Consider the following 26,137-nt stretch of genomic DNA (forward strand, 5'->3'; position numbering starts at 1 on the left):
CCGCCTGCCCTGCCGCCCCCTTTTGTGCCCGAGCCCCGCCGAGCCGGCGCAAACCCGCCTCACCCCCCGCCTGACCCTTCCCAGGCGCGGGGGCGCCCGCCGCGGGGCACAGAGCCCCCATTGTGGCCGCCGGCGAAAGGGCCAGCCCCTGCCGCGACGCTCCCCCGCTCCCGGCCGCCCGGGAGCTGCTCGGTACTCGCTGTTACAGTCGCTCTGCTCGGGCTGGCCCCTCAAGCGCCCGGGGGGACACCGGGCAGGACGGGGGCACAGCACCGGCGGGCAACTCCGCCGGGAGGGGAAGGGCGCGGCGCGGGGCGCGGAGGGGCCGCGGCGGTAGCAAATGTCACGGCCTCAGAGGCGGGCGAGCCGCGCTCTCCCCCTCCCCGGGAGCGGGGCGCCCCGGCCGCGAGCGCGCCTTCCTCACGCCCACGGCGGCCAGGTGAGGGGCCGCGTCCGCCCCGCGCCGCTCCCGCACAAGCCCCGCCACTCACCGCCGCCACCTCCGCCGCCCTCTTCGTCCATGTTGGGGCCGCAGGCAGGGCGCTCCGCAACGGCCGCGGCTGAGGGAGGCCCGGGGCTCGCTCCACTCGCTCGGCGCTCCCTCCGCGGCGCTCGGCGCCTCGCGGCTGCTTTTCCTTCTTCTTCTGCTCCACCGCCGCCGCCGCCGCCGCGCTCTGCCGCCGCGCCCCTCCGCCCCGTCCCTCTCCGCCCAGCCCTGCCTCAGCCCCGGCGGCAGCCACCGCCTCGGCCCAGCCGCCCGCCCCTCTCATGTGACCCGCGAAGGGGCGGAGGGGGGAAGGCAGGCCCGGCCGGCCCTGCGCCGCCACCCCCGCCGCCACAGGGTCGCCGGCCACCGCCGTGCCGCCACCTCCCCTCAGGGGGCGGCAGCTCCCTGGCCGTACCCTGCGGCAGAGCGGGCCCGGAGCTGGGAGCTTCCCTCCCGCCTTCCCGCCTCTCCTTTTCGGTGTTCCCTCCCCGGCAGGTTTCGCACGGCGCGGCCTGGCAACGTTGAGGCCCCTAAAACAACTTTCCCGTGGGTTGTCAGGGGCCGCTAGGGCGGGCAGGGGTTGGCCACGGCGGGAAGGGGGCGAGGGCGGCGGTCGGGGAGCGGGAGGAGCCTGGCCTGCGGGGCACCCGCTGGGGAGCAGCCGGAGGGCGGTGGCGGGAGGGGCTGAGGAGAGCCGTCGAGTCAGTTGGGTTTCATGTCGGTTGGGGTTGTCTCTTGGGGTCTGCGGTAGCCAGAAAACGTCTGCAGAGCCGCTGACTCTTTTGGAGGGGTCTAAAGGGACGGAAAGGAGCGGGAGGTGACAGGAAGGCGGGGGCCAAGCTGGCCTGAAGCTGCATCGTAAAGGGGGACGAGGTGGGTTGAAGTCTCCAAAAAGGAGCCTGAGGCATATGACGTTTTTGCATGTTTTCTGCTGATTCTTGCTTGCCCCTTGTTCTTGGGTCTGGTCCGGCGCTGGAGGGGTGCTGGGTGCTTCCCCTGCCACAGAGGTCATGAAGAGCCTTGTGTATAAATGGGACTGTTCCCCTTGTGTATAAAAGGGACTGTTCCCCGTATGCAGCACAGGGTTTTGCATTGGTGTGTATTGTCTATGTTGGTAACAGAAAGGATTTGCCTACTTACTGCCCTGGGAGTCAAACTATCTGGGATTTCATAAGTCCTCAGTAAAGATCTTCAGTGAGATACCATGGGAGTAGAGATATCAGCAGCCTCCAAAGTCTGTAAAGGTAAGCAGAAGTGTGCTGGCACAGACCACTCTTCCTTCCTTCCTTCTCAGGCACCACCCCTCTATTTCTTTAAAACCTTTGGTGTCAAAATTTTATTCAGATAGGAAGCTGTGGAAGGAAAGGGTCAGCCAACAGGAAAATATCAGGTTTTTCATTTTCCTCTTGTAGGCTGGCATGGGACAGAGCACCGTCTAGGAAGCTGTGTTGGGAGCGCTCACCTCTTGACACTGCTGCTAATAGGTGGTTATTAAAGTCCATTTTCCTGAGAGCTGAGGTTTGGCTCTGACAGCTGCTCTGGCGATAAAGCGTTTTACCTCATCTAGAAATCATAAACATCACAAACCTTTAAAATACTCTTCTGTATTTCATACTTTAAATTAAACATTGTTATAAGTTTAGTAAGTTAGTGCATAAAAAGGATATGATTATATAAAACAGAAACTTTACCTTGGTAAGAGATTTATTTTGAAATGTGTGTCTATAAAGTGCAATTACAGGATGGTTTTAAAATAAGTCTGAATGCAGATGAACTGACAGTGGGCTTTGAATATTTTTGTACACTGAACAAACTGTTAATTTACATTAGAGGGGAATCTGGTTCATGAGAAAAATTCTAATTTTGTAATTGATCACGGATTGTTTGCTTTCATTTCATCTGTGTTGTTTTACACCTTTATATAAAATATATTCCTTTCTTTTGTTGCTTTTGTTTGTCAGTAGCATTTTTTCCTTCCTTCCTATATTTCAGTATAACTTGATATATGGAAAATTCTGCTTCAAGATAAAAGATAGCCCAATTACTAATTCTAATAGCAGAGAAGAGTAAGCCATGGAGAGCATTCCTCCTCACACCAATTCAGTGCAAAATTCCTGTTGACTTAATAGAAGCAATACTAGGTTTTGAAATTCTCCAAATTAATAGCAAATATAATTATTTTGTGATGCCAGCAAGATATGAAAATAAGTCTGTCCTAAGTATAAGTGATCAGTTGGGATATTTAATACAAGCTTAATGGTGAAATCAGACAATTCCAAACTTGTGAGATAAGCAAAATATTCTTTATTATAACTTCATTATTAACTTGAGCAAACAGTTATATTTTCAGTATTTTGCATTACTGAATACGTAGCTTACTCTTATAACTTTGAAATATATGTCATTCAATACCCTCTCAAGGAAAATCTGTTCTTTCCAGTCCCATTTTAGTAGGATGACTTATTAATGATACATAGTACAAAAGACTATTGAAATTATAGTCTCTTCTTCAAGGCTGTCTCTGAAATGATGGCAGATATTCCTTAAAACTTGAAATTTTCATATATATTGTGTATATTATAAATAGACTTACTTTTGCATGGGTCTGATCCTACAAGCGTTCTAGGCATAAAGCTGTTAATTCTGCGTACAAGGTGCTTACTGGACAAAGCTGCTTTCTTCAGGTGAGATGTGTGACAGAAACTTTTAAGATCAAACCTTTTACCTCGTTGTCTCATTTTCCTGTGTATAAAATGTCTCATGTCTGGCTATAAAACTAACTCAGTCAGGAATAGATTTTTTTTAAATATACAAAATAACTAAAGAATTACAATCATAGTTCTACATTGTAGCTATAGGAGTTCTGCCATAGCAGAACTACTCTATAGTTTTTGGTAATTCAACAGTAACAATGCCACTATCATTAAATACTGGGTAGTTCTTTACCAACAAAGATGCCAGGTAGCAAGACAGGTTACAATCTCAGCAAATTTTAGGATACACTCCAATAAACTATTTCCTACTCATGCGAATAATTCTCTTGCATCTACTTTGTTTTCTGGAACTTTGATCATTCTTCTGTTTTGAAATACATATGAATTTTATTTTTCTCTCCATATTAATAAGGGTTTCAATCAACAGTTTTCTAAAGATTGCTTGGTCTTTTTTTTTCCTTCTTGCAGTCCCTTCCGTAGTCATAGCTCTATTTTTACCACAAGTATGTTTTGCCAGTTTTATATCCACAAGTCTAACCTTCTGTGTTGGAAGAACTTCATAGTCTGTCATTTGTGTAAACAATAGTCTAATAGCTGGTCTGCTTAAATTATTTTTAGGGAAAATTGGGCTTTCTCCAAAAACTGCTGTTAGCAGGGTTGATTCCATAATGATAAATATGGTTATTTTTCAGGTAATACACTTTGTCTTTTTTTTTCTTTTTGGATAGTTTAGTATCTGTTTTGATTCAGTTTCCACTAAGTAGTAATTTAGCGTGTCATTTTTCATTTTAAGGGGTCAGGAGTGCATCTGTTACAACATTTGTCCCTACACAGAGAGTCAGTGAAGACCACTGAATCCTTTACATCATATTTTGTGGTCTAAAAGGCTCATTAAATATTAAGCCATTTCTATGGATTTCAATTTGAACCAGATTCCAAGCATTAGTAAATGAAAATGAAAATTACTCCTTACCCCTCACCCCCTTTTTTTTTTTAAATAGTCAAAGAATTCAGGAGTAGGAAAGCCCTGTTGGTTATCACATCCTTTCCTCAGCAAGAGTGGATTCCTTTTTTTCTGGATTGCTTTTTAGTGGTTAATGGAAATTCTGAAAAAAAATCTTCATTATTCATCTTCAGTTTACCTGTAGAAATAAATAAGCTTAATCTTTCAGTAATGTAAATGTTTCAGTGATGTAAAATTCCATTTTATTATGATAGATTTCATAAACTTTTTAATTCTAATCAAAAGCATGAGCTATGATGATGTTCATTACATGGCTAGTAATTGGAAAGTAGGTAGTAACATTGTGTTCAAAGACAAGAAGTACAATTATGTTTTTTCTCAAAGCAGAAAGAAATAAAGTAACTGCTGTTACGCCATCAGTGTCAGACACAGGGAGGTGGGATAATACACCTTACTGTTGGAAGGAAGAAAGTATCTTTAAAATCTTATTTAAGGAGGTAGTCATCCTGCATGCAGGTATTCCCATTTCATGCATTCAGTCAAGACATCGCTCATTGGCAAGTCTGGCTTACTGTGACTTCTGTTAGGTTTGGTAAGAAGGATTTTATAGTTACCCTTAAGGAGAACAACTAATCTTAAAGACAGGAACATCTGTACAGTCTTAAGAATACATTCTTAAAGAATATAGATATATCTCAAAGAATATAGATACATCTTAAAGAATACAGATGTTGTGCAACATTTTGTAAGCTAGAATTATTTGGTTGACTTTACTACTTGCTCACTTAGATGCTCACGTTTTTAGAAAAATGGTGCAAGCGTTACATTTCCTAAGACAATATCTGTTGATAGTCAGAATCACTGTCATTGATACTCAGCCATTGTATTAAAGAATACTTTTGTTTCAAATCTAGACAGTAAAAAAATTTTTATTTTTTAAGAAGCATTGCCTAATAGTTTCCAGGCAGGAAGGTCTTAGTCCATCATCATGCCTTTTTTTTTTCCTATTTTTTTTAATTTATCAGTACTTGAATAATCTGGTATTCTTAAACCCCTAAGGCAAACTCTTTGACTTCCTCTGTCTAGCAGACGGGTTTTAGCCATGTATTGTTTCTTAAAATGTTTATGCTGTCACACATATCATATTTGTCTCAGTGGAAAAACACATTTATAGAAAATCCTGTTTGCTGGTTGTCTTTAATGATTTCAAAAGTGCTTGCACCTTTCATTTAGTCCAAAACAATTTTACATGCAAGTATTTCATATTGCTTTGCGGAACAGCAAGGCTGAAGCTTAGCAAGTCAAACATCTTTTATGAATGGATAGGAAGCTTGTTCCCTTAAAACAGTCAAAAAAAACCCAAATTTAAAGGTGCCTCTTTCCTAAGAATTTTGCATGGGTTTTTCTCCAGATGAACTTTTAAATCATATTCTGAATTCTACTTGCGATTTATTTCAAATTCCAATCCTTGACAAGTTTTGAGGTGGTTGTTTTTTTTAAAGACTTCTAAATGAGCTTAATCTACTCCTAGCATCAAATATTACTGGGTTTGGAAGTCAATGCTTGTTTCCATTGTGTAACACTGATAGGGCCACTGGTGAGTCATTGAGTACAGAACACCAGGAATGTCCCATTGAGGAAAACCAAATGCATTAAAAATTGTGGAGGTCCACCAACTCTGTAATGCTTATGACCTGAAATATACTTTGCATTAGAACTTGTTCTACCTGTATGAATTATGCATAGTACTAGACACAAACAGGATGCTTTCTAGCATGAAAGCTGTGCCTAAAATAACAGAAAAAGAAGACTTGGATTCAAAGGACATGGGCTGAAGCAGATCATGAGTGGAATTTTGCATGAAGCTTGAGAGGGTTTTTCTGTCTCAGGAAAATGAAAGAGCTTGATGTAACGTAATTGTCCGAAGGAGAGTGTACTGATTAAGGCCAGACTGTTCCCACCTTGAGAAGTAGCCACAGTCTGTGAATTCATATCTGCTGGCTAACTCCAGCTTGGCATGGTTAAATGTATTATTGCATACCACTCTCCAGTCTCACCAAGGCCTGGGAGTTTGAAATTCCTAATTCATCCTACACTGGGAGCTGTAGCTGGGCTGCAAACCATACGTGAGTCCTGCTCTAGCTGCATGCATGTGGCAGCAGTTGAGGGATTTATTGTAGTAGTGCTGATAACAGAGGAGGCCCCCACAGTTCCTTACTCCTCCTTGCCTGGAGAAGCGTTCTTAAACAACTCCACAGTGTAACAGGGCTGGCATCCCATGGTACACATGGCAGCCAAGTGACAAGCTGGACTCGCTCCTGACATACGGTGTTGGAAGGGTTAGACCAGGTGCTCTTGTTGATTCACCAGTGAGCGTCTCAAATGCAATTGCATATCTCCACGTGAGCTGGCTCAAATCTTCCTACTGGCTAGTCAGCAGTGCACAAATCTGGGTTTAATAAATATGGAACCATAAATTTAGACAGGAGCAGGAACTGGCAACTAATGGTTGTGACTTTTAGTGCCCTCTCAGCTATTCATACAACCGTTTGCAAAGCCATGCTGCAAATCAGATCACTCAATCCAGATTTTAAAAGTTCTGTCTAAAATAATAATTTTTAACCAGAATTATTCCATTGATTATGTTCACACTCTGGTCCCACAAACAGTTGTATTGGCACAGTTGCAGCACTGGTAGACTGTGACACACAGATGGTGTGGAAAGAAGGAAGGCAGGCTGCTGGATAGTTATTTTGTCAGTGGGGACAATATCCCTGCCTAATTCTAACCTTATTCTGAACCACAGACTCTCCATCAATTTAACTTTCTGATCCCTCATGCTCAGGCCGTCTCAAACTCTGCCTATAGTCAGACTTACATGCTTGTTAATGTCTGATCTGTGCCATACTAGATCATCTAATGGTAGTAAATTGATCAAGAACAAATATGAGCATGTAATTGCATTCCTGTCAAGATTAGCCAGCTATGAGTTACAGTGTTTAGACCAACTTTTATCGTGGCTTTATACCAGCAGCAGGAAGACAAATGATACCAACTCTAACGTAAAATCATCAGGAGTAAAAAGCACTCTCCACTCCTTGTTTTGTGAGGCTTTTGTTTTATAAATAACTTTGTACTGGTGGGTTGAATTTGTACAAAAAATTTTGTGCCATGTTGCCATCCAAAACCTAAATTTATTGTATCATGAAATTGCAGTTGTATACTAGTGAGAGTAAGCCTTCAGCTTCTCTTGTAGGTTATTTTTGAATACATAGCTCCTGTTGAGTCCAGGTGCAAAGGGGAGGTGATTCTTTGTTAAAAGATGATGTGTAGTATTTTCAATTCTTACTGTCTCTAGCCAAGAAAGGTCTTTATTTATTCCAACTGCTGCAGTTAGAAAGAAACACACAGGGTCTAAGGCAGAAAAACATCACTTAAATCCTTTCCCTCTCTTGGCTATACATACTATTTTATTCCTTTCATATCCTCATGGATATAAGAATAATCTCATACACTTCTATACCAAAACAAAAAGGTTTTGGTATTTTCCTACCATAAGAAGTGTACTTTCAATTTAAAAAGCAGATCTTCACCTTAATTGTCTTTCTCCTGCTGTATTTCTCTTTATAGTCTTAAAGAAAGAAAAATCGTCTCTAAGTACAAGATGTTAAGAAGATCTTCTCTAAGAAATGTTAAGCAAGGGAGAGTCAAAGTTAAAACTTGGCAAGCACTAAAACAAAGAATTTTTCCAAGGAAACGGAGGAGACGGGTCAAATTAATTCCTTATGTAACTCCATTTACCTCAGTGCAGTTACATGAAGGATGACTTTGGTACCTTATACCTCTGTGGTCAGAAAAGGATTTCTGTGATCTCAATCAGCACAGTATAAAATAATCATTCTTAAGAAACAAAATTGTAATTTAAGTCTGATAGAACTACCATTGTTATTTTTAGTCTATTAATATAATTGTAAAAGAACAATAGGTCTACAGAACAACAACAAAAACATCTTCATAAAAAGATTAGTACATGATGATTTGCAGCTTACATCCTTAGTAACATTTTTTTGTGGGAAAGAGGAATTCATTACAGACTGCTAAAATGGGCAGTGACATCAGGGACAGCTTCTCTTTCTTGTAAGTTCCAAAAGCTTTTCTCCAGTCTGCTGCATTGCAACTTTAACTTTTTTCCTCCAATCTCATTCCTCTCCCCTGACCACCCCTCATTCAACTCTCCTTTCCCTCAAGTTTCTTTGGATTCCATTGTGTGTGCAGGAATCTGTGTGTCTTCTCCTTACTGCTGAGTTTTCTAGATTTTTTTTTTCTCTTCAGGCAGAAATATTCAACCTCTTGGGACAGATAAAAGAGAGATGTTTGGCCTCCACCATAATTTCTTTTTAGATTTTAAATTTCAATATGCTTAAATTTGAGATGCTTTAAAATAACACATTTTCACTGTGAGAACCCAGCCTCCATGTGTCACTCTGTAGTACTCAAATATAGCTGTACCCAGAGATTATTTCAATTTTAAAACCTGGTTATGAAACATCAACCCCAGCCTCCCCACTCCACGCCCAAATTCAGGAAATACTTTTAATTATCAATATGTTAACATATTTTAATAGTGTAATATAAAAGCATCCATATAGTATATTAGTGCAATTAAATTGAAGTCAACAGTCTGTCTTTTTTATCCCTACCAACTTCCAACAATCAGTTTTAATACAGAGGAAAGGATCTGTGTATACATGCATATAAAAGATGTGAAAATACAAAGGCATTTATTGAAAACAGACAAAACCAGGAAGATGATAAAATAGCAGAAGGAAGTGGCCTCACATATAAAACTTTTTGCTTTGTACAGCAGAATTTATCAGTAAAAGCTAAGGTTGGCAAATTGCCATGCATCAGATAAAACAAGCAATGTAATGTAAAAAAAAAAATTGACTTAGTATACAAAATACAATAGACACGTTTGAAAATCTAATGTCCTACAAAGTAACGCAATTAAACATTTTTGTTTCATTTTTTTATGTGTATCTTTAAAAGTTTCATTGTATTTTCAAATACCAGAAATCTCAGTTGTACAAATGCGAGCTCTCCTCTAAGCATGTCTGCCTCAGGTGTGCCATTCAGCAGGATGTAGAAAATTTCCAAATATCCAAAATTAAACAAAGATGGTGGCAATATATTTTGAAAGCAAATATTTTGCTTTCAAAATAGCAGAACTATTAAAGCATGTTTTATAGAAAAATTATTCACATATTGAAAATATCTACTGCACAATTTTAATCCATAAAGCTACTCGAGTAAATGTGTACTGCTCAACATTTTCACACTGGATAAAGAATATTTTTTTAAACAGAATAATCTTGTCTATTTCCTTATATGTTTGTGGAGAAAAATCATCAGTGTTAGGAAATAACAGTGCATTTATACCTGAAAGACTTTTCACATAAAAGTTTTTTGAAATCTGCTGTTGACTGACAACACTTCAAAAGCATGAAAATCTAGGATATTTAGTTCAGTTATTCTACCAGCTGACAACAAAGGAATTCTTTTCTGCAAGGATGTTTTCTCCTCTCTGGCCTAGTAAGGCCTGCATTCTGGTATTCCTGCTAGAAGATAAACCATTTCAGCAGAAGATGGATAATGAGCGCAGCTAAATTCTCATGACTAACAAAATCATGCCCATGCTCTTTATTCCCATCTGAAAGGCTTTGCCAGAACTCAGCATGTATGGAAGGCTCCAAACCTGAAAAACAAGATGGCAGATAACTACAATTAAAACAAACAGATAATTTTTTCAACATCTTCATCACATTTGCAAGATAAATAGACTGTTATCTGAGTACTATATATATTCTTAAAGAATGTCTTGCTCTCTCACAGTGAAAACCTTTTTTAACTTGTTGACAAGAATGGTTATCTCCTTCATAGATTAAATCATTCCATGAAGTATTTTTAGGCATTTCTTATATTTGAATCTTCAGTGTCCTGATTGCTTCTACAGAATTTCCAGATTTACTCTTTATGAAGAATAGTAGCCTGGCAGTTATTTTTCTAGCTGCTGCTTTTTCCTGAAATGGTCTAGACTTTCTGCATAATTTGTACAAAGCTCTCCTTTCTATAAATGTTGTATTTAATTCTGTTTTAGTAAAGCTGAGATATACAGATATGAGTTAAAAAGAGATAAATTATTCTTCATATTCTTCAGCTAAAATACTGAAAGGCTGTCTTGAAACTATTAGAAATGAGATAATATTGTTTTTATTAGATTATGAAACTGCAAGTAATGACAGATAAATGCAGATAAAGCAGTCTTCTTAGAAATCTAAACTGCTAATCAATTAAAGATGCTATTTCAGAATGCTGACTATAGGCAAGGGGAACGGGTAAAGCAGTATCTTTATCACACTGGGATTTTGGAAGATCCATATTAATTCCAGAATAATCATAGAATTGTTTAGGTTGGAAAAGACCTTTAAGTTCATCAAGTCCTACCATTAACCTAGCACTGCCAAGTCCACCACTAAACCATGTCCCTAAGCACCACATCTACACGTCTTTTAAATACCTCCAGGGATGGTGACTCAACCACTTCCCTGGGCAGCCTGTTCCAATGCTTGACAACCCTTCAGTGAAGAAATTTTTCCTAATATCCAATCTAAACCTCCCCTGGTGCAACTTGAGGCCGTTTCCTCTTGTCCTGTTGCTTCTTACTTGGGAGAAGAGACCAACACCCACCTGGCTACAACCTCCTTTCAGGTAGTTGTAGAGAGCCATAAGGTCTCCCCTCAGCCTCCTTTTCTCCAGGCTAAACAACCCCAGTTCCCTCAGCCGCTCCTCATCAGACTTGTGCTCCAGACCCTTCACCAGCTTCGTTGCTCTTCTTTGGACGCGCTCCAGCACCTCAATGTCTCTCTTGTAGTGAGGGGCCCAAAACTGAACACAGTATTTGAGGTGCGGCCTCACCAGTGCTGAGTACAGGGGGACAATCACTTCCCTAGTCCTGCTAGCCACAGTATTCCTAATACAAGCCAGGATGCTATTGGCCTTCTTGGCCACCTGGGCACACTGGTGGCTCATGTTCAGCCAGCTGTCGACCAACATGCCCAGATCCTTTTCCGCTGGGGAGCTTTCCAGCCACTCTTCCCCAAGCCTGTAGCATTGCATGGGGTTGTTGTGACCCAAGTGCAGGACCCAGCACTGAGCCTCGTTGAACCTCATACAACTGACCTCACCCCATCAGTCCAGCCTGTCCAGATCCCTCTGTAGGTCCTTCCTCAAGCAGATCAACACTCCCGCCCAACTTGGTGTCGCCTGCAAATTTACTGAGGGTGCACTCGTTCCCCTTGTCCAGATCGTTGATGAAGATATTAAATAGAACTGGCCCCAATACTGAGTCCTGGGGAACACTACCTATGACCGGGGGTAATAATACAACAGAAAAGGAAGGTATGCTTTTACCATGCTTAATGTAGCACTTAGGGATGTGTTTCCACTCTTTGCTACCAGACTTTTTATCATTTATGGAAAGCACTTAAGCAGAAATTTATTATTGAGCTAAACAAACAGAGATGTTCATGCATGTGTATGTTTATGTGTAAATATTTATATATGGTTATATACATGCAGTAAGAAAACTACAATTTCATATTTTATGTTAATGAAATGGTCTTCTATCTCTAGATCACAAGATTAGAGGTATGCTGGGAGTATGATGAGCAAAAGACTCCCTGAAGGTTGCTACAAAGCTGGTATGGATATACTACATTGGTATCAGTCCAGTTTTGAACAGAGGCATGACCACTCACATTCAATAATTGGTTGAATAACAGGAACTCTTTTTCAATTTCCTTACAGAGCCCATTACCAAAAGTTTAGACGCAGACTCCACCTCTGAGTTTGGAGTCTGTGTGATTAAAATAATTTCTCCTCCCCTTCTGCTAACAATCAGCAATTGTTTAACACTTCTGTAGTACTTCTTTAATAAAGCCACCGGTAATAACAGCAAATTTTAAAAAAGTCATGTAAAATTCTCCCTGAATGATTGAATTTACTGTTAGTTGGGGTGTCTTCTGTTATAAGTGGAAATTGCAAGGAGACACTCTATTACTACTCTGCCGGCACATGTGTCAGTCACAACACCCTTTAGAATAACTGGGAGAAACTGACTGTGGATTCTTCCTTACAATAACAATAAATTATTACAACATAACAATGTGTTTGTCAGATTAATTTGAAAGCAGAATTTGTTGTCTTTTAAACTGGAAAGAAAAAGAGCTCTGAAAATATTTTTTCATACACGTTTCTTCTAACAGCCTAATTTCTTGTAAGGACTTTCTAATTAACGTAATTTGGTGTGACTTAATTAACTCACCATTTCAAGAAGATAGTTCAATATATTTTCTTGATCATTAGTAGTAGATAAAAATATTAAACTTCTATTTCTTTACCTGCAGCACCAACATCAAGCAGCTGAATTTAAAGAAAGTAATGCAAGAGCCGGCATATCGCAGCTGAACAATGTCTAGTCGAGAAACAAAAAAATTAAGATTTAATACTCTGGGGGAAAAAAAAACCAACAAAGTTACACTTACTTTGCATAAAAAGCAGTAATAACCTTGTTAACAATGACTTTGTGCAGTTCATGTGAGAATATCTAAGATTAAAAAGCAATGGTGACTAAAGCTATGTAAAAATTCTTAGCAAAAGCTCTTATCAATTTAATCATTCAAATAAAGTAGCAAATTATACCATTTTATAAACTGGAATTCCTAGGAGTTTTCTCTGTTTTAGAAGACCACCCACTATGCTGTAAATTTGGACATTGTGTATTTTATTTTGATAGTTCTCAGTTGGTAAATGCTGACTCTTTGTTTCAAAATAATACACTTACTTATATTTTAAGATTGTTTTTCTATGAGGAGTACAATATTTGGAAAGTATGCAATGATTTTCAAAGCACTTCGGAAACATGGTAATGTCTCCATGTGAATTTCTGGGAAGATTCACATTGACTCTACTGTCAGTAGGCCTGGACTTTTAACCTGGCCTAAATTTAAGGATATTCCTGTAAAACAGACAAGTCCAGACTTTGTAGTTTGGTTCACATAGGGACATTCTCATGTTTACAGAGCTCTGATTAAGTCAACAAGGCTAGACATCAGTACTGATCTTGTGTGATTGGATTACAGGATTGAAGCTGTGATTTGTCCTACTAAAACCACTTTAAGTTACTTAAACAGATAAATCCTACTATCAGATTTCTTTTCTTATTGATCACACTTTCTGAAATGCAAAAGAAAACCCAAAACCTTGCTTGCTTTCTCCCCATTTTTAATGGACTACTTCACCTTCTAGTTCTGCATTATCATAAGGTGTATGTAGGACTGGAAGCACGACAGAAATAACTCTGGGGGAAAAATAGTAAAAGTGTAATTTTCCTTTTCCATAAAACAGATATAAAATACTTGTGCTTTTTTATTTCCTCTGAGCCCATTTCCAGTCCTTATTTAACCCCTCCCCCTCTGTGGGATCTGAACTATTTGACAGAGTTCCTTTATAAAGGAAAATCAGATCATATCCATGTTGCCTCTTGTCTCAAGTTGTAATTCACATGTTCTCATCCCATGTTTCTGTCAAAATTACCTGTCAAAATTACCTATCAAAATTAAACCAATAATATGTTCAAAAGCACTTTTTTTTTCTTGGTCGGACTTTTTTTTTCCCCCGAGTTTATTCCTTACCGCTCAGGTTTTGTATGTTAGGTGGAGAAGAGTCATCTTGTGTATGTCATTATCTATCACTGCTAGGAGGCAGAAGTGCAGTTCCCTCCCAGCCAGATCAGCTGCTGGATTTAACAAGCACAGGTGAGTAACAAAGATTAACCAGAGGTATTTTCACTTATAAAAGCATTCTTTTACAGTAACTATAGTAACAATAGCAATATACAAAATGGAATCAAACCTTTGGACAATGCTATTTCAACAGGGGCCTTCAGAAAAAACACTTCCTATGTGAGGAAAGAGAAACTGCTAAATAATCCGTTCAGGAACAGCTACAATGCCTTATGGATACTTTATGAAAATATATTAGAATTAACTATAAATTGAGCAAACAGCAAAGAAACTTGATGAACTGACCATAACAAAACATTCAGTGATGAAAATCTCTACAGACTTCTAGCTTGCTGGCATTGGCAAGTAAGTAGTTTAGCTAAATAGAAAGAAATCAGAAGATACAGTTAGCAACTGCAAACGAATGATTATAAACCAGAGAGAAAATGTGAGCAAGAGCTCTGAAAATGGTGCTTGACAGTGACAACACAGACCAGACAGCTTTTATTTTAACCAACCAATTGTCAGGAACACACCATATATCAAAGTGAAGGACTTGAAACCTGCTATAGTCTGTACAGATGTTCTCACTCAGAAAGCAGCTAGAGGGAACAGAAGATAAAAGAAGGCTGTCCAGCTTTGAAAAAGGTTTAAATTTTCAGTCTGTCTTGACAAGTAAATCTAGTTTTTGTGGTAGGCTCTGATTTTCACCCTCATAGAAATTTCAATATCTATAAACCTGACCTAAAATGACAGACACCTGAAGGTGTACAAGCAAGCCCTTACCAAGGTACGATACAGTATCATAGAAATATTTTTTGGTTTTTTTAGTCTTAAATGCTTTTATATCAAAGGAGGGGAACAAAGACCAGAAATTGGAAATGTCGTAACTATTCTAACTCTGGAGCAGGTCATACGTGCTTGCAGTCAGTGTGCAACACTTGGAATGCAAGGCTAAGATCTGAGAAGCGATTTAGGAATCTCTGCTGTAGAAAAGATTTTTTTATTATATGAAGCAAGACAGGATTACTGAGCTCAGAAGCGTTATTTGTGAATAACTTCCAGCTAAAGTGATTAAGGGCTCCAGCCGCTAGCCAAAAAAAAAAGAGCATAAAAAACATCCTGCTTGTCATTGCTCCTGGCTTTTTGTTCAATGAGCAAGAGGTGGGCATTTGACTTCTGTGTTGGTTTTGGTCCTTTGCCCTTGGGGATACTTTTAACAATGCATAATTTTCTTTCACTTGAAAGAATTCCAAAATGTGTTTGGGGTTTTTTTTTTCTTTTCTTTGAACTATCAGGTTAAAGATAAATAAAATAAATAAAGGAGTATTTTGATGTCTAGAAAATATTTGTGATAACAAATAGACATAGCGCTTCCTAACACTCAAGAGACTTACAACGTGCTTTTTACAAGCACACCACAGTTCTTGATAACAAGACCCCCACCCAATATTTTCTTTTTAATGGAAGGTAAAACACTCCATCCACTTAAAAAAAAAAATAATCTCCTTAAGAAATGTATCTTCAGCAGAATCTTTGGTATTTGTGTTTGGTTTGATTTTTTTTTTTTTATTTTAAGCTGCTATCATACCTGCCAGAAAAGGCAAGAGCTAAGAAACACACTGAAGAGGTAAATGTTGTGATGGGTCTAAATTGCTAAAAGGTTCCTCTGGCAATCTCAGATTTGCACAGAGGAAATTTGGGCTCCTGTACAGATGAGCTGCTCTCATAGAATTCTGTAGTATGAGATGAACAAAGACAGACTACCACAAAGTCATAGGCCACCAACTTGAATCTGACTTCAAAACATCTCAAATCCTAACAGGAAGAGGTTTGGATATGCACGTGGTAGCATGTCTGTTCCTGAGTTTATTTGCAGAAGTATTCCAAGTTCCTTGAAGTTCTCCAGGTACTGCAGGTATCATGCCCATTTATATAAATATATCGAAAATTACCGATAAACCATGTGAAAGTTATGACAACATTAATAATTAAGGCTAGATCACATCACTGTCACAGTGGGGTGGCTGCAAAATCGTGGGCAGCCAAAGAGGTTAGAAACTATTACTTCAGTATGTACCATGCGAATTCCAGAAGCAATGAGGAATCTACAGTGAAGTGCAGAGCACATTGATAGCACTTTCTTAACTGTGGATGCCTAAGCACATGCCAAAAGTTCACAGGCCTTATTAGATGATTACATTCATTTTCCTTCCCCTTCCCCTCCCCCTCTTCTTTTCCGTTTAAATGCATGTTTTGAGGGAAAAGATGCTCTCAGCATTCATAGTTAAGAAAAATAGTACACATTAATTTTGTACTCAAAGTATCAGCCTTTTCTTCAGGGTTGTCAATAACATTTATTTTCAGAATAAATGCAGCTCATAACAATAACATACTTCCTCAAAACGTATGTATCACTTGCAGCATCACGGGACCCTGAGATCAAACAAAAACTGTAAGTTAATTATGTCTTTTGAGCCTAGAATCAAAAAGTCATCTGATAGCAACTTTCAGAGGAGAGATCTGAAAAGTGAAGGGTTTCTAGGGTTTTTAATATGTTTTTTAATGCTCAACATTAAGCAGAGGATACATGTTTATTCCACTCCTTTAACGTGAATATTTTATTCAGCAAAAATAAGAGGTCTGACATATCTCTTAATACTAAGGTGATTTTAACCCCAAAGAGAAACATCCAGCAATGTTATCCTGACTTACGCAAGAGTTGCTATGGCTGTTCTACGTATTTAGCATGGTTCACTTTCCCCTTCTAAAATGAAACTATGTTGCAAGAGTAGAGCTAGTTCATTAGGAAATACCTTTGAATTACATTGAATGTAACTGGTTTGTTAAGGTGTGTCACTAAAAAAAAAGTGTAAAAAGAATGCCTATGAATAGTGGTGGCTGACATGATTAAGCTAGCCTAGAGCTCAGATACCAAATTTCCAAGGCCAAACTAAAGCATTTAGCCCTTTTATTCTCACACAGGTTTTAAATTTGTTTGGTATTCAGTAAACACACATCTCTGAAATTGTATCTCTGAAAAAGCCACTCACTGCCTGACTTTATATAGTCAGAAACATGATCTCTTCAAGTAGAAGCACCAAAACTAGCTCTTATGTTGAGCACAGACGAAAGATCATTTTTTAAAAGATTTTTATTTCTGTTTTTAAATAGCTCAATAAAACCCATCGATTGGTATTCAGAGTTCAATTGTAAACAGTTACAATACATTACCACTGTGTATTGATTTTGTACATTAACCTCTTTGCAGTGTCAATCCATAAGACAAGTCAAAGTCAGCATATTTATAAACTGAAATGCACTGTACTAAGAAAAAACGATGCCGTAACTGAAAATATTTAAAAGACTGATGTTTAACTCCCTCCTGTGGTGTAAGCGAGCAGCATCACAATGAACAGCTTCTGGAAGCTTAGATAGCACTCTATATTATTCAAAAGTCTGTATTGACCTCATTAGGACAACAGGTTTCAAGTTTACTATGGAAACTCCTCTCAAGTTAAAAAGTGTTACAATAAATTTCTAAAATACATATGAAGTTGTAAACATCTTTCCCTGGAACAAACAAAAATCGTTTGTGCCAGCCTTCTCCATCTCCCACATTGCAATAAAAAAAAAATTAGGGCCAAAGACCAAGGCCATAGACTAAAATTGTTGTGCATGGATAACATCACAGTTTACAGGAAGTATTAAGTGTCAGCATTTAAAATTAGTATTAGTTACCAGCAGGTAGCAGAACCCATTTTCAAGAAAGTTCATGGAACACTCAACTTCAAGTGATGGATCAGGCACTAAGCATTAGATTTACCTACTTTTAAGAACAAAAGCTTAAATTACATCTAGGTATTTTTGTATTTGATAATAGGTAAAATTGACTACAAACAGAAAATTAAAGACCACTGATACTTTTACAAGTTTGGCTTTTAACCATTTTTGCTATCAGGTTTATACAGATCTTACACAAAGAAAGAAGACAAGACATTTGCAAAACAGACTATAAATATATTGAGATCACAGAAATAAACTGGATCTTTTCAAGGCAGATTTTCTTTCTGGAAGTCCCTCAGGCCATTTTCTAAAATGTTTTAGCTTTTAAATTTATTTCATCATTAACAATGAAATAACCATCTACTGGGTCTGAATCTTGTATCACCAATTCCAAAAAGACTAAGATAATTGAGATTTTGGAATGCAATACAGGATTAATTTCAAAGTACACACCAATAGGATTTACTTAGCACAGGGTGGTAAAGGATAGCATTGTTCTAGCACTTCCATATTATTCTTGTTTTCACACCATCACCAGATTGATATCTATGTCCTTGTATTTAAGTATGTGAGCTGATCATAAATATTAGTATTTTCACAGGCAACAAGTTGTTTATTTGAAAGTTCTATCCAATGCAGCTCTTCCTTGAGGATTAGAGGCTTTGTAGTCTGAGATATCAAAAGGGGATTCATCACAAATATTTAAAAAATCCTTAAAAAGTTTTTTTTTCCCCTGGTTATTGGCTGTGCATCACAGAAAGAAGTGTCAGAACACATTTCATTCTATGCACTCTTAGGAAAAAAGTTCTGAAATATTAAGAGTACATGCATGTGAATTTTTCAGAAAGTTATACTAATGACTTAAAAACCTGAAGAGTATTGAAGCTAGTCTAACAGTTTAAGTCTTGACCTCAATGTATTTGATAAGCCCCAAATTCTAGCTGCAATTCTCAGCTGACAGAGGTACTACAAATTTGAATTAAATATTAGATTGTAATCAAAGCAGCTGTTTTGAAGGGAAAAAGCAGAAATATGTCACATTGACTACCTATTGCTCTGTCAGATATAGCACTTGTCAAACACCCTAATGACAGGCTGTGGATGCTTACATCTCTACATGGTTTCTGTCAATTTGTTATGCATAATTAATTACAGGGGAGTGTTTCTGAAATGGAACAGAATATCAGTATATGCTTATGCTGAGAAATTATGGGGAGGGAAGAGAAGAAAAATATAGGCAAGACCAGGCCATAAAAACAAAAGGAACAACTTGACAATAAGATGATATATTAGGAGAGTACGTACAGGCTTGCTTCTTCCAAAAAATTAAAAGTGCGTGTACCTACGAGGGACAAGAGAGGAGAAAAGGAGAAAGAAAGCAAACTTTGGCAGAGTTTAAGAAAGTGCAGTCTTTACAGTCCCCCCCCAAAAAAACCAAACCTCAAAAACACCAAAAAAACCCCCAAACAACAAAACACTAAACCCCAAACAAAACCCCCCCCCCCCAAAAAAAAAAAACACAAAAAAACACCCCAACCCAACACTGAAAAAGCAAAAGGCTAAAAAACGTCTACAGATAAAACCGTCTGATGGTGCACGATGATGCACACAGATGATTTCTAAAATTGCACTAGCTAATATCACACTGAGAAGTACACCACCACCTCTACTGCATTTTGCATTGTAATGTCAGAAAGTAAATAAGCATTTGCATAAGCATTCCAACATCATACTGTGTTAAAACACTTTTTACCTACATGCAGAGCTCTGTGTGCACACATTTAAAAGTATATTTTCTTTTTCAAATCAGTACATGATATAGTAAATTTCCACTCAAGTGTACATTTATGGGAAACTACTGGACAATTCTCTAAATATTGAATATTTTCTTATTTAATTTGTTTTCTAATGGCAGAAATAGAACTCTTTGCTATGTAGTGCAGGAAGGATCTGGACACTGATCAATGAAGTTTTAGAAAGCATGAGTTGTTTAGTAGAACCCTGACATTTTGCTTACAAATACCTCTTTCCAACACCAACAGAATAGCAAGATGAGAGAGGAACTGGAAATAAGAAGGCAACTCAGTATAAAGGTCCCTTACCCCTACTAAAAGTGTTATTCTTCTGTACTATAATAATCATCTGCCTCAGCCCTAACAGCATATTTACTCAGAAAAGCAGTTTCCACATCTGACTTATTGAAGCCACGAAACTCCCTACGAACTGGTTCTTAGCTAAGACACCTTCCATCTTTTGAGATGAGTTAACAACAAAACATTTGTAGGAAGAGAACAGTGGCCTAAACCATACAGTGTCTGATTTATATATAGTTTCAAAGGATTGCCATCCTTCTGGTTCACTGTTCTCCCCCAGACAGTAAAAGCCATTTGAGCATTGTCACTGCCAGTCAAACAGTTCTATTAGTGCAAGAACAGCGCTTTCAATTTATGGCCTCCCCAAGCTTAAAGTGCAGTATATTAGGTGAGATTTTAACATAACAAACTATCCTTTATTTGAATTTCAGAAGGAATGTTCAAGTTAGAAAGTTACCATTTAGGTTTTAAGCAATAAAATCCAAGGCAAAGTACATAAACTATCTTAAAATGGAATAAATCCACTCACTTAAGACATATTCTTTATATTTTATGTTCAATATACATATAATACACAAAAAAATTCATCATTTTGCTTAGCTGTATTGTATCTGTATTTAAAGTAATCCTGTGATAAGTGATTAAAGGCCACTTACTCAAAGCAAATTTTGCTTAAAACAGGACTGTATTAGCTGGGCTGTGATACATAACATGATTCAACATTCCAAGATCCCCTCCGACATAGGCTTGTCATCAATAGACAACCCTTGGCACCCCACTGTACACACATTCAAATTCTAATTTCTCTCATGTTTCATTCCCCCCTTCTTTTTTTCCCCCCCTTTAAAATCACCACAAATAAGAAGTGTGTTAAAAAGTGGATTAGTGCTTTTATGCCTTTAGCTACTCCTCTTGCCTATTAACCTCACATCATCATCTATAAGTTTTTGTTGTATATAGCCATGGTTCCCTAAATATGTGGTTCCCAAATGATGTACAGCAGAGTAGAGAATCTTCCAGGCCCAACCGTTCAGCTGAACGGACAAGGTCTCAAGTAACAACTACAGATACAACTGTGCCAATCAATTCTTTATATAGGAAGTTCAAGCACTCAGTTGTGGATGCAGGATTGTGTTTATGTGCAACTTAAAAAAAAATCTCACCATACAGGAAAAGAGTATTTCTTTACCTATACAGCTAGTTATAGAGATTAAGATGCAGTTGCACAATGTTTTCTTTAGCAATCAAGCCAGCTTAAACAGGCTCCAACCCCTCCCCACCTTCATTCCTCTGCCTTCAGCTCTGCCAAGTGGTTTTTTTTGGGTCAAGCTGTATGCAGACAACAGCTTAACACCGTAACTCAAATAAGCCAAAGACTTTTGGAGAAGTGTCTTTGTTTCTGGCATTTTGGGGTTTCAAATCCATATCGCTTCAGCAATCTTGATCCACAAACATTTGCGTTAGTACCACTGCAAGGGTAATAAATTGCAGCAGTGGAGCTGGGAGTGAATAGTATGAATGGCTTGACTAAGAGGAAACTGTTGCTGTCAAAATAATTACTTACAGTATGTAATCCATTGTTATTTTGAGGTTTTTGGTAATTGTGACAGATAATTATGTGGTCAAAAGTCTAGAAGTTAAACAATTAATAAAAGTACACACCAGGGAAAAAGTTATTTTCTAAATTAAAGTAAATGGCTTTTTATCTCTTCTAACATCCAGAAGAAAGAGCCAATCAATGGGGATAATAAAAACACAACATATCATTTAACATAAAAAGTAGTATATCTTACTTTCTCCACTCAGATAAAGTTAAGATTCCAATGTTCCTCCCCATAACACTGATATCCAGCATCTCATCTTCATCATCAAGGACTTCTCTACACATGTGTGCCAACACCCAAATAAACACCACATTAGAAACTCTACTGGCTTTCCAGGTGACTTCAGTTCAAACTAAATGCAACATCACTTATTCTCTTTCTAAAATGAAGCTAGCTAGCAAAAAGAATACTTGGTGTGTGAATCACTGGCATGACTTTACTCCACATTAAGTCCTGACTTTTAACTCAGTGAAGGGTGAGCTGAAAATGCATCCTAACTCACTGTATCAATGCCTCCCTCTTTGGGTAAGCCCCTAGAGCACATTAAGCCCACCTACACCAACTCCCTTGTTGAGAATTTGGACACCAAGTTCAAGCTTTGACCTACTGCACAATTAGTTTCTCCATCTAAGTGCCCATGGGAGCCTGTTCCCGCAAATTCTGATTCACAAGCAGCTCTATTGATTCCAATATTCTTGCTCCGTTCTTTGCCAAACCTTGTTGTCAGAAGTCTGTCCCAAAGCCAAAGTCAACAGGCCCAGAAATAATTACTATACTTCAGTGATAATCACTTTTTCAAGGAAAGAAAACACTCTTTTAGAAAATTGTTTATAGTGTCTATTGTAGCGCAATAAAGCTCATGAGATATAGTTTAAATTAGAGCAGTACCATCCTTGAAAATGAACACTGCTGAGAATTATGCTGTATTGAAGACCACCCTCCCCCAACAGCTTTCCAATTCAAAGCGTTTTAAGGACTGATACATTAGTTACTGTTGGATTCAGAGCAGGAATTCAATTCTACAAGAAACAGTTTCATTGGAAATGGTTGTAAATAGTAGCCGGAACACTCCGCTAATACAAACCCTAAAGAAAACAAAGGATCTGTGCTAAACAATCAAATTGGGTTCTAGTCTAGTGTTAATGGCAGACCTGCAGAAGTCCCAAAGGGTTTTGAGATTAAGAAGTTCTTTCCACTCGGATGCAGATATTCCTTACAAAAAAAGTCCCTATTCTTCCAACAGCCAGTTTTACCAGCAGTTACACAAGTACAATTTTTGCTTTAGCTGTCTACTTCTCACTAAAACCCAAACTGTAGCCTTGTCTCTGTTATTTAGTCAATTAAGCTCCTATTAATGTTAAAAATAGTAATTATTAAAATCTTAGCACTTTTTTACCTTCACTACTGCATACCAGAGACCTGCTAGTGCAAAAGCTAGCACAGAAATTACTAGCTGTATGATGTGAAAATTATGAGTCACATACTGTATATTTGAAAGTATTTGCTTGTATCCAACTGTTTGCTCTGAAGATACAAGGTTTAAGTAACAAAGAACAAAACATGGTTTCTGGTTGTTTAAGAGTCCCATAGCATATTCATTCAGTGAGGCAACTGGAATAGAATAGAGATCAGGAAGTCCACCAAGCTCCAATTCTTTAAGAAATGCAAGCTGCAATTCATTCTCTTTGCTGCTGCTCATTTCTAATTCCAGAAACTGCAGTTTTTTATTATACTGCAAATTTCCCAGCCAGAAGTGTGCAAAATTTACAAAGTTGTCTCCTGGACAGCATGAGCTAAAGTCTCCAGCAAAACTACAAGCTTTCTCCAGCCAGCCCATTACTGAAATACTATTAATGCAGTGAGAAACCCTATCAAGACTGTCTTTCCCAGAAGAAAAACACAAATGAAATGAATCCTTCCAAGGAGCACCTGCACTTGAGTTCCTCCCTGCTGATTCACTCACACTCAGAGGCATTTCCTTGCCAATAGAAGGCAGAGGTATAGTATTAAAGAGAGAACAATTCCTGGTGTTAAAATAAAATAATTCTTGTAAACTGCTACTATGATGTTGAGAACTGTTCAACACGGAATGTATGTTTGTCAGGTGAGCTGCTGCCTTGTGATGATCTGGGCCACTGTCACACACTTGTTTCTGGTTTAAATCTTTCTTCATAGTCCTAGAGAAGACGAGCATAGCTTTGCTGTTTTATGACAGGCTGAATTTGAAGAGGAGTGTGACTGTATCCAGTTGCAGCATAGAGTGCAAGCAGCACACCAAGTCATAAATCAGTGGATCTCAATATGGACCTAAAAAGAAAGAATGCAGAAAGTTATTACACTAATATCCCAGTTTCTTGTTGCCAAAAAAAATCTTTAACATAAAGAAAAAGAATAACCCAACTGCAGAAAGTAACAGCAGTCCAAACAGACAAGTCTCCCTGCAAGCTGCTTGGGTATATCCAAAGGGGTAGGAAGTATACCCAAATATGAACTTTCTTCTGTAGTTTCAGTTTAATCTGCTACAAACTCTCTTTTGGTAAAAGGCATCAAAGTGAGTCAGCAAATGAGCAGCTAGAGAGATTTGCTGCGTAACAGTACCATTTTCCTTAACCAATAGAAATGCAGACTGTAACTGATTAGAGGCTTAACATTAAAGGCAAACATTAAAGTAATCTTGCTGTAAACAGAAGTGCATGCTGAAATCAGGCACACAGCACTGGAAATCAACAATGTACCATGCACAGCTTCCCGGGGGGGAACTGGTCAGACTGGCTGCACCAGCATAGTTAGAGGGTATTAGTTATATTGTAGTCAAATGAGAAGCTGATGTTGTTACAAGAGAACTACTATGTACCAACACAGATAACAAGCAAAGGCAAGGCATTTTTAGCCACCAAGGTTACTACGCTATGTGCGCAACTCCTGCCAGTGTGGCTCGATTTCAAGCTTCAGAACTGCAGGACAAGTCCCAAAAATAAAAATATGAGACGCCACATTTTGACCTCTTCCCATTTCAACTTACCTTCACAAGTCACAAACTGCAACCAGACTTGTCTTTCAGCACTTGGCCACTAGCCAGATGTCAAAACTTTCATTACAGCTATGCTTATGAGGAGAAAGATAGTGTACAGTCTTTGGCTAGAGCAGATGTTTGTTGTCATAGTCCATAGCCTGCTTCTGTTGCCAGTTAAGTTAAAAGTAAAGCTGTCATTTCATCACAAAACCAATGAAACTTCAACCCCACAAAGAGTGAGAGCTTCTAATGTCTTTAGGTCAAAGCTGGTCTAGGGAGTTCCACGTTTTGTGGAAACAGGCTCAAGACAGGAAGAGACGCAAATTAAATTTGAACTGTCATTTTCATGCAATGACATTATTATTTAAAACTACCTCTATGTTTTCCCTGCTATAATTGTTCTTGACTTTAAAAAAAAAAAAAACCAAAAACAAACTCATGGAGGAAATTATTTTATTAGCTCCTTACAGGGTGCCAGGAATGTACTATCAAAATGCACATATGCACAATTTATCGTCTGTCTTTAAGTTAACTACAGCTTCGTAACACGAATAAACTTGAGACAAGGAAGCGGCGCGTTTGCTGCTAACGTGCAGAGCAAGGGGTGTAACGGGGTACTTGCACCTCAACACAGGCAAGCCTCCAGGGCCGACCGCATCCGTGCAGAGTCCAAGCGACATTTCCCGTGGTGACACAAGGGAGCGCAACGGCCTCGCCCCTGCCCAGCCCAGGGCAGGGGACACGTCCGACGGCGCTTACCGTTAGTCAGGGGAAGCCACAGCGGCTGCCCAGCCGCCGCCGCCGCCTGCGGGAACGGGCGGCCCCCCCCGCGCCCAGCAGCGGCACCACCGGGCTGAAACCCGGGGCACGAGCCCTCCCTCGAGCCCCGCCAGAGCCCCGTGCCGCCGCCGCCGCCCACCTGCAGCCGCACGTTGAGCATCATGGAGGCGACGATGTAGAGGTAGGGGAAGTTGATGCGGAGCTTCCAGGCCAGGTCGAAGAAGATGAGGAGGGTCCTGGTCAGCCCCTTGCAGAACACCCCGTAGGACCTGGCCGCGGCCGACTGGGAGAGCCTGGCAGCCAGGGCGGACAGAACCGCCGCCATATACCCCCGCCCGCGGCCCCGCCGCGCCGCCCGGGCCCCGCAGCCGCCCCCTCCCCGCGCCCGGCGGTGGGTGTCGCCAGCGGGGAAGAGCCCTCCGCCGGCGACGTGCGGCCGTGCGTCACCCTGACGCCGTACGTCGGGGCGGCCCGCGCTGTGCTGCCGCAGCGCGCTGATGCGCGAAACCGCCTCGCTCGCCTCGCCTCGCTGCGCATGCCCACAGGGAAGGGCGGGGCAGCGGGCGTCGGCGGGCTCCGCCCCCCCGCCGGGCGGGGGCGGGCCTGAGGCGGCGCGTGGCACGGCCCGCCTGAGGGCGGAGCGCGGGAAGGGGCGACCGTTGGAGCGGGCGCGGCCGCTGGGGCGGGAAGGTCGCCGCCTCCCCTCACGTCCCTCAGTGCGGCTGCAGGCCGGCTGGCTTCCGCTCCTCGGCAATGCCCCGTCCCTCGGGTGTTGAAATCGAACTGGGAGCCCACGGAGAGGTGCTGTGATTCCTAAAATCCGTTTCCAGCCGAGCTAGCCCCTCTCCACTGGG

At 40.0% G+C, this 26,137-nt stretch overlaps 2 protein-coding genes and 1 long non-coding RNA gene across 8 annotated transcripts in view; 1 reads left to right on the forward strand and 2 right to left on the reverse strand.

Moving 5' to 3' along the window:
- Positions 1-745, reverse strand: part of CYTH3 (cytohesin 3) — a 53,165-nt gene extending 52,420 nt beyond the window's left edge. Inside the window, exon 1 of the mRNA XM_072878718.1 lies at positions 492-745. Within this exon, the coding sequence (XP_072734819.1) occupies positions 492-522 (31 nt within the window). The 5' untranslated portion in view covers positions 523-745. The remainder of the gene's footprint in view (positions 1-491) is intronic.
- Positions 498-13,859, forward strand: LOC140659275 (uncharacterized). Of its 3 annotated transcripts, none has more exons than XR_012045069.1 (5): positions 498-1,033; positions 1,239-1,360; positions 1,609-1,731; positions 11,858-11,925; positions 12,631-13,859. It is a non-coding gene; the product is annotated as an uncharacterized lncRNA (long non-coding RNA). The 3 variants fall into 3 exon arrangements; XR_012045071.1 differs by having other exon boundaries at positions 1,243-1,360; XR_012045070.1 differs by lacking the exons at positions 11,858-11,925; positions 12,631-13,859 and adding an exon at positions 1,900-2,418.
- Positions 8,810-25,798, reverse strand: SMIM10L3 (small integral membrane protein 10 like 3). 4 transcript variants are annotated; one of them, XR_012045067.1, is made up of 5 exons: positions 25,423-25,798; positions 14,314-14,386; positions 13,918-14,018; positions 12,625-12,698; positions 8,810-9,920 (listed from the first exon to the last, which is right to left on the reverse strand). XR_012045067.1 is itself a non-coding variant. In XM_072878719.1 (2 exons), exons 1-2 carry the CDS (start codon positions 25,606-25,608, stop codon positions 23,777-23,779), a joined length of 207 nt encoding a protein of 68 aa, XP_072734820.1. In that variant the 5' UTR covers positions 25,609-25,798; the 3' UTR covers positions 19,321-23,776. The 4 variants fall into 4 exon arrangements, 1 of the variants encoding a protein (XP_072734820.1); XR_012045066.1 differs by having other exon boundaries at positions 13,918-14,021; XR_012045068.1 differs by lacking the exon at positions 14,314-14,386 and having other exon boundaries at positions 13,918-14,021.
- Between the last annotated feature and the right edge of the window lie 339 nt (positions 25,799-26,137).

Source organism: Ciconia boyciana, chromosome 13, assembly GCF_034638445.1.
Source record: "Ciconia boyciana chromosome 13, ASM3463844v1, whole genome shotgun sequence".
NCBI classification, from domain to species: Eukaryota; Metazoa; Chordata; class Aves; order Ciconiiformes; family Ciconiidae; genus Ciconia; species Ciconia boyciana.

Excerpts from the sequence above, each read along its gene's own strand:
- SMIM10L3 (XM_072878719.1), bottom strand. The coding sequence starts at position 25,608 with ATGGCGGCGGTTCTGTCCGCCCTGGCTGCCAGGCTCTCCCAGTCGGCC. Across the intron at positions 23,798-25,422 it reads TGCTCAACGTGCGGCTGCAG|GTCCATATTGAGATCCACTG; the intron begins GTGGGCGGCGGC and ends CTTTCTTTTTAG.